This window comes from Drosophila willistoni, chromosome 3R (genome assembly GCF_018902025.1).
Source record: "Drosophila willistoni isolate 14030-0811.24 chromosome 3R, UCI_dwil_1.1, whole genome shotgun sequence".
NCBI classification, from domain to species: Eukaryota; Metazoa; Arthropoda; class Insecta; order Diptera; family Drosophilidae; genus Drosophila; species Drosophila willistoni.
In genome coordinates this window covers 6944932-6953102 of record NC_061086.1, presented here as the reverse complement: position 1 = coordinate 6953102, position 8171 = coordinate 6944932, and the positions used below count along the sequence as shown (strand labels likewise).

Sequence of the window (8171 nt, the reverse complement as noted above, 5' to 3'; positions counted from 1 at the left end):
ACCGTTTACCAACCGAATAAATAGAAGCCGAGGATATCGAACGAGGATGTCCAACTCGTTTGTATTCGCACTCGGCTTCGTACTGATGAGCCATTAGCCAGGAGCCTGAGCTTCGGCTTTGCCGTTTGCATCTGCTGTCGTCGGTGTTCGAAGTGAAACTGAAACTGTTTTTTTTTCCATCTGCGGTTCGACTGCCCTCAAAAAGGACTTCCTGCGCAATAGGTTCGAGTTCGCAGCATTGCGTTTTTTGGGTGGTAAACACAACATGAATGCCGTTTCATTGGCAACGGCAACGGCAGCGGCATCGGCAACAGAAAAAGCCATTAAGTTTTTGGCAGCATGACGTAAGGCTTAAAGGCAGCCCCAACGACACTTGTTGGCATGTTGTTGTTGTTGGGCTCTCGTTCAATCAATGAAGATGCAGAAAAAATTTAAACGTGAAAACATTTTGTTTAACCCCCTCAGGGTTCCGTTTTATATGCAATAGTTTTTAAAGGCTCTCAAGGAATTCCAAGGCATTAATAGCAATTTTTTTGCAGATATCGAATATTTCTCAACTCAATTTATGTTTAATATTAGTTAAATTGAATGAAAATATAATAATAAACACCAAAAATAAAACTCAAATTATTAAAATTTCGAGAGTCTTGAGCTGTCTGCTCAAAACCACCCAAAACAAAAATACAGAAAAATTTCTTAAGATATAAAAAAGAAATACAATACGTTCTTTACGATAGTTCTTTTTTGAAAATATATCAGACTTAAACATTTATTTCAATATTAACATCACTCAACAAATTGTCACACAGAGAAAAAAGATTTGGATACAACTTAAACTACTTGTACTTGGAGACTTTTGGTATTCAGAATTTAAATAAAATTAGAAAACAATCGATTTTCGATTATTGAAGAAAAGCATATGCCGTTTTTATTATACAACTAAAAATAAAGAAACTTTCATTTTAGATTTAAATTGAATGCCAAACTAAAGCCTCCTAGAACTTATTTAATATTTAAAGTTTAAATATATAAAAGTCAAACGCATACATAGAAATGTGAAATATTTAATTCACATTGTTTCCATCATTATGACCCCTGCGGCATTTCCTCCCAACTCTATATTTCATTTACACGTGGCGCACCCAAAAAGTGCTAAAGAGACTACCACAACAACAGCGCGTATCCTTTCCATTTCTTTTTGTACCCATTCCACACCCCCTAGACTTTTCTTCAGACATGTCCTTTTGCGACAAGTTGGCAACAAGTTCGATGCGGTTATGCGGAATGGGAAACTTTTTGCCGGTACATGGACTAGCACGTAAAAGTTGCTTGCCATTTGAGGCTAGCCGAATTTCGGTTAGATAACATGGACAAGTTGTTAATTAGAAATGCAGCTTCACCCGAGGTGCCAAACACCCACATACAAGAGATGCAATATCCGATAACAAAGTTCAATGCGGTCATTTGCATATATGTAGCTTCAAAGGTATGAACTGGTCATGTAGAGCAGCATCCATTAGATGGGGACTTTTACATGTATGCTTGAAAAAACAAGTGTTTTTTTTTCTTTTTTTGGGTGAAAGAAATTTCAATCTGTCTTTTTGCGGTCAAGCACCTCCTGGAGATGAAGTAGATGGACAGCACATATCCGATTACACACACACACAGCAGCCAGTCAGGCTTGAGTTCATCACCTTTCAGTAAATTTTCGTTTTCAATTAGCATGGCAACAGGAAATTTAGTTATGGCCATCTAAAAGGGAGCCACGCAAAGGAGAGAACATTAGGAACACCCACTTAGCAGAAGACATATCTCAATTTATGTTCAAGCTAGTTATGGAAATGTAATTCAAGATCAAAGGAAGATCATTACGCTGATGAATGAACTTGGGCAAGAAGATCTGCAGCAACAATCATTGTTCTACCATACCCGGACATCCAGACTTGATGTATTATCTTTGCTTCCGATCTGTCTGGCCTTTTTTGGCTTAGTGATCGGTTTTTGGTTTCCTGAAGAGTCAATTTCACTCAGCTGTATCCGCAAAAAACGAGAGCAACAGATGTCCCCCCAGAGTCCAAGAGTCAGCGTCAGAGACGGGGTACGAGTCTCGAGATCACTCACACGTCTCAAATTACACCAGACACTGGGATGTAAGTGCAGCGTCCCTACAACAAGGATATCAAATGTTGCCGCAAAACAGTTTAAAGCATCAAATTCTCTCATAGATCATAATAGTAAAAGAAAAAAACCCAATTCTTTTCCAAGAAGTCATTTAAATCAGTAAAATGCGGTACTTTTTTCGAATGTGTGTGTGGTTTTTTTTCTCAAAATAATCATATCATACATAGAAGGAAGTTGCTTGTTGTCAATTGAAACAAAGGCAAATATCATTTGTGCTCTGAGTATTAAAAGGTAGACAAATACATTAAACAACCATTTATATGCAGAGAGTTTGATGTATTTAATTAAGTTTTTTAACCCTAGAAAGAGAGAATTAAACAGATTATTGATTCTATAATTTGATGCCTTTCTGGGGTTAATTATGACGCTTTGCTTTTTGGCCGAAATAGGCAAATAGGTAACGTCAGAAGCGGGCCGCGCACGCGCTTTTTAACTCATTTCGCATGCATTCGATGTCATCGCCGATCAGACGCTGTGACAGTGACTCGAACTGGGCGTGCGAATCGCTTGACAACATGTTGGGCATTATGATTTGACTGTTTTTCTATTACATTTGCATTTACATTTTTTGTTTTTTTTGGGCATTTCAATTAGTGGGTGCGCACCATTGATCGAAAGGGGAATCATCCATGGTCTACGTGATCTCTGGAGCATTGGCCCGGAAGAGGAAGACTGGCTTAATCTCTTGGCAGGAAGTGCTCGGCTGCTTGCTTGCCGCCTGTTTGTTTGGCCCCCATAAGTTCAGTGTGCGGTTTGTTGTACTTGAGACCCAAATTACGCAATTCCCAAAATACATACACTGGGGATTTGGATTGTTTTATTTTTAAGCTGATATTGAAAGTACCGCTAGGCGTGGGACAAGTACGCAAAAACTCGCTCGTGATGTCACTGGAGCAGTATGGAATCTGGTTTTGATCTTTTTTTTTGAAATGCCAATGATGATTAACGCAGCAGCAGCTGAACTCAACTGAGAGTGGTTGGGGAAAACGCAAGTGTTAAGTGCATTGAAACGAAATTGGAACCGAAATTGGATACACTCCCACTTTGGCTACACATTCTTGTTGATTATGAATTAAAGAGAGTGTTGATGCTTAAAGTCGTTTAAAATAACTGCATTCTTTTTAAGGATTGATGTCCATTACAATTGTAATTGGCTATGCTTATGTAAATACTTGCATTACTCTTTTTTTTTTTAGAGCAACAATTTAGTTGAACAAAGTGAAGCATAATGAATAGAGTTGATTGTCTGCTGCTGTTGCTGCTGCTGGCTATGAGTCTCAATAAGACGACATTTGGAAAAGTCTATAGACACGATATTCATTCAAAGTTGCTAAAACACCATCGAATTTGGCGTGGAATGTCCTCCAACACAGGCAACAATTATGGCGGTTGGCTACTTTATATTAAGAATAATAATGATGCATCCATCGTTTGTGGAGCTTCATACTATTCCCCCTTATTGGTTATTACATCGGCCAATTGCATACATCCTTATACCTATGATACCAATATGAGTGTTGAGCCCACGGCGAGAAGTAAAAATTCCGAAGACTATTTTTCGCTAATCGATACAATATATTTTCCACCTGGTTTCAAATATTTGGATCAGTATATGGATATTGCCCTGGTTAGGTTGGTTAAACCTATAAAAGGTAAACTTCTCGAGTTCATCTCACTGTGCGACCGCCCATTGCCAGATAATACCAAGCTAATGAGCGTCGGTTGGGGGTTCGATTCGATGGATGTGCAACCCATGAGTCTGGAACCCACTAATAGCTCAGTGATCGTTCAGAACTTAAAGCAATGCTTGGCCACCTACACAAACTCGATCTCTTCCGGGACAATATTCTGTGCCACTCAACCGCCAGATAAGCGAAATTGCCGTTACGATGGCGGATGTCCGGTTGTATATAAGAATAAACTGTGCGGCATTGTGTCCTGGGGACCTCTGTGCAGGGATACACGTTACCCCAGCTTGTATACAAATATAACAATTATGAGATCGTGGATAAAAGATATCGAGGGTAAAGTGTTATCGAGGGAACAGGTTAAAAGAAGGAATTAACAGTCTCTGTCTCTGTCTCTGTCACTCTCCCTCTCTCTCTATCACTGTCTCGCATCTCTCACTCACTTTGTTGAAAGGCATATCGAATTTGTAAAATTGTATTTTAAATAAATTTTATGAAAATATAGTGTCGTTTAGAGGGCCATAGAAGATGGCTGATAAATTATTAAGCTATATTTGCCTAGTGTCACTTTTAACTTGGATGCCTGCTGCTTGGGGCAAAGTGTACAAAAATAACATTACGAAAAAAACACCAAGGTTATTTCGAGTTTGGGGTGGCATGAACTCAAATTCGGGAGACAATTTCGGTGGGTGGCTAGTTGGCATTACGAACGGTCATGATGGTGGCGTATCCTGCGGCGGAGCTTACTATTCGCCCCTTTTGGTAATCACTTCTGCCAATTGTATGCAAAATTTACGCTATAGTCTTGATGAGGCGACTGTTTTTGGTACCGCCATTCATCCATCGGAAACTGTCCTTGCTGAAGTCGACACGGTGTACACTCCGGATGATTTTGTCGTTGATGAAAACCATATGGATATAGCTGTGGTGAGACTTCTAAAGCCCTTACCGGGCAGACTGACCGAGTTCATTAGGCTGTGCAATAATAAAAAAAAAAATGGCGGGGAAATGATGGCCTTCTCCTGGTATTACAGCGATGATCATTCTTATTTACCTTCTGACATCCCCCTAAAGCACTCGGCTTATCTCAAGAATCTCGATGCGTGTGCTAACTATTACAATAATCAATATTATTTGTCCAACACATCTCTTTGTGTAAATTATGCTCGAAATTCAACATTGTGCGGCTATAATCAAGGCTCTCCTCTTGTGTGGAGAAACCAACTATGTGGCGTAGTTTCGCTTGGACCTTGGCCCTGCGAAATCAAAAAACCGGGCATATACACAAATATTGTAAAAGTTAAGGAATTTATTGAAAAAGTAGATCGCCTTGTAACATCTGGCAAGTTGGTATGAGTCTCACATCATATGATAGAAGTTTTCTATGCTTATTTTAAAAGAATCAACTCTGTGCCTGCCATAAAATAAAGTTAGATATCGGGCCCAAAAAATTATATCCAAATCAAAATAATTATTTGCGGTTAAAAATCAATTTACGACAAATTTCTTTAAATAATTAGATACGGCATTGTGTTAATTTTGAAGAATGGCACTCCAATTGTTGGTTCAAGAACGTCATGAACTATCTTCATCTGTTCCTGTGCCTTGTGCTCTGCCTTTCCAGCAGTAGGAGTAGGAACTATCCAAGACACATTACCAGATTGACTCCGAAAAATAAACGCTATTGGAGGAATCGAAACAACTGGAGCAGGGGTGGTTGGCAGGTGCGCATTGTCAGCGCTGATGGAGCTTTCAGTTGTGGGGGCGCCTACATTGCTCCATTATTGGTGGTAACATCTGCCTTTTGTATACAGCCGTTTCGTTATGTTCTGGACCAGGTCAGCGTGGAATCGATAGCGTATACAAATTCGGATTTCGATCAATTTGCCTCAATTGATACAGTCTATACACCTAATGATAGAAATATGACAGCTGGCGATATAGCTTTGGTGCGATTAAAGTCCCCACTTAAGGGTAAGCTAACAGAGTTTATAAGACTTTGCCGTAGAAAGATAAGAGATGACATGAATTTAACCGTCATGGGATATGGTCGAGGTAAATCGGAAATTCAGCCTACTTTCACATTTTCGAATAGATCACTGATAGTTCAAGTGGGCGAGAGATGTCGTCATAAGGGTGAAATGCTTCATAAGTCAACGAATTTTAGTTTCTGTGTGTTCCATCAGGATAAGCAGAATAAGTGCCACTATGATGGGGGTTCGCCCTTAATTTGGGAAAATGAACTCTGCGGCTTAGTTTCATGGGGTCCATGGTGTCAAATGGATTCCTATCCAGACTTTTATATAGATATTTTTAAGGCCAAGAAATATATACAGAAAACAGAAGACGATATATTATGTGGCGAGTTGGCCTAAATGGGGAGTTCAATATGCGTATGTATGACAAATAAACTATGGCGAAATTTAATTCTCTGCTTGAGATTTATATAAGAACCGTTAAATTAATATTTTCAGGCCATTTAGAGCGTGGCGCGAAGATCTTGGGTGATTAGTTTAGAATCAAAATGAATGCCAAATTGTACACTTCGACCAAAGGTCGATTCCTCCTATCTATCTATGGAATCCTCGGTATCGTTCTCGAAGCCGCCCAGGCATCGGAACCTTTTGTATTGGGCAGTGCAAACAATTTGCACATAAAGTCAGCCGTAAGAACTGTGGACACAGAGGGCTACCAGCTGACAGAGGGCACTGCACATGTAGGACCTTGGCTATTGCGCATTTTAGATGGCGAAAGATTCGCCTGCGGTGGTGTCTACTATGCACCATTGTGGGTCATCACATCGGCAAATTGTATGTATTTGTATCGTAGTCGACTAAACCAATTAAGTGTGGAGTATGTCACACCCCGGTCGGGGGAGAGCAAGAATTATGCTTTAATAGACAGCGTCGTGGTGCCCAAAATGTTTCGCCAGTATAGTAATTTTATGGACATAGCCATGGTGAAGCTGCTCAATCCCATTGAGCGTGATGGTGATTTTGCCAAACTGTGCAGCAAACCGCTCCGCGAGCACCCCCAACTGGCTGTTGTGGCCTGCGGCGCTGGTCCGGACGAAGAGTTGCGGACGGAGCAGATTTCCCTGATGAAAAAAATGGAGTGCGAGAATGAGTATGGAAAACTACGGCTCACCGAGACCATAGCATGTGGCCATGAATTCAACCGGCCTCGGGAGTGCATGTTTGAATTTGGTTGCCCTGTCACATCACAGGATAAAGTTTGCGCCATTGTAGCCTATGGACCGGAATGCTCTAAGCCTGGTGCTCCTGGACTATTTACTGACATATATCAGGTTAGGCACTTCATCCTAAATGCCGTCCGAAATAAGCCCCATAGAAAACACAAGATTCGCCGAATTTCACGGCGCTCCAGACGAGTATATTAGATCCTCTATTGAATTGCGAGTAAAACAATTCTGTCAATTTCAAACATTTAGTTTTAATTTAAATTGCGGGAACATTTTTTGAAATTTGTTTCGTTCAGACCTTAGGACTAAACACTCTAATTTGCTTACTCATTTAATGGGTGAGTGCTCCTTAAAACGAGCACTTTATCGATATACTGTTTTTCAAAAATATCGATTATTAAGGGTGCGAGTAAAAGTCCTAAGGGTGCGAGTAATAGTGCTAAGGGTGCGAGTAAAATAAAGGGATTTTTAGAGATATGCAGTAAGTGCAGACACGAACCTTAAATACGTGCTTAGACCAAGTAAGCAAGGACACAATTTGATAAGAAGAAAAACATTACTCACGAACTCGAACATGTTCGCGCGTTTACTCAAATGTTCGAGCGGTTTACTCACGCGTTTTTAAATCGCGTGAGTAAACGCTAGCGTTTTACTCAGCAGTGTTGAAGAAGTTTTTCGCTTAAACCGTTTCAATTCAAAATGTCAAGGTTTAAAGGGTAAATTGTTATAAAATCTCTCAATCAAATGAAAACAATTATAATTTGTTTACTGGGCTTTTCTTGGCGCGCCCGCCACATCAAAATTGTTTCTGTGACCGTGTTAAACACACCGTAGATATATATATAGTGAAATGGCAGAAAACACGAACGGACACTTATTGGTTTGACGATTTATGATAATTTTAAGGGGCAAATCAGACTTAAATAGTATTTTTCGGTAAACTTTGGTATCATATGCAACTTTGCGCAAAAATTTATAATAATATTTCGTTATTAGCATTAGGTCATACTAGATTGATATTAAGCGCTTTAAATTTGTTAAAAATGCCGAAACTTTTATATAAGCAGATTTTTTGCGAAAGTTAATGGTAAAGTATCTAT

General features: G+C 39.7%; 3 protein-coding genes across 3 annotated transcripts; all 3 read left to right on the top strand.

Moving 5' to 3' along the window:
- Positions 1-3400: 3400 nt before the first annotated feature.
- LOC26528859 (seminase) lies at positions 3401-4422 on the top strand. Its single transcript, XM_015176949.3, has one exon. The coding sequence runs from the start codon at positions 3410-3412 to the stop codon at positions 4244-4246; it is 837 nt and encodes a 278-aa protein (XP_015032435.3). The 5' UTR covers positions 3401-3409; the 3' UTR covers positions 4247-4422.
- Positions 4423-5446: 1024 nt separating this feature from the next.
- On the top strand, positions 5447-7313 carry LOC26529955 (seminase). Its single transcript, XM_015177001.3, has 2 exons — positions 5447-6262; positions 6344-7313. The coding sequence occupies exon 1, from the start codon at positions 5447-5449 to the stop codon at positions 6242-6244; it is 798 nt and encodes a 265-aa protein (XP_015032487.1). The 3' UTR covers positions 6245-6262; positions 6344-7313.
- LOC6650184 (seminase) lies at positions 6394-7269 on the top strand. The gene has a single exon (XM_002073094.3). It carries the CDS (start codon positions 6394-6396, stop codon positions 7267-7269), a length of 876 nt encoding a protein of 291 aa, XP_002073130.1.
- Positions 7314-8171: the final 858 nt, after the last annotated feature.

Coding starts and splice junctions, on each gene's coding strand:
- LOC26528859 (XM_015176949.3), top strand. CDS start 3,410: ATGAATAGAGTTGATTGTCTGCTGCTGTTGCTGCTGCTGGCTATGAGT.
- LOC6650184 (XM_002073094.3), top strand. CDS start 6,394: ATGAATGCCAAATTGTACACTTCGACCAAAGGTCGATTCCTCCTATCT.
- LOC26529955 (XM_015177001.3), top strand. CDS start 5,447: ATGAACTATCTTCATCTGTTCCTGTGCCTTGTGCTCTGCCTTTCCAGC.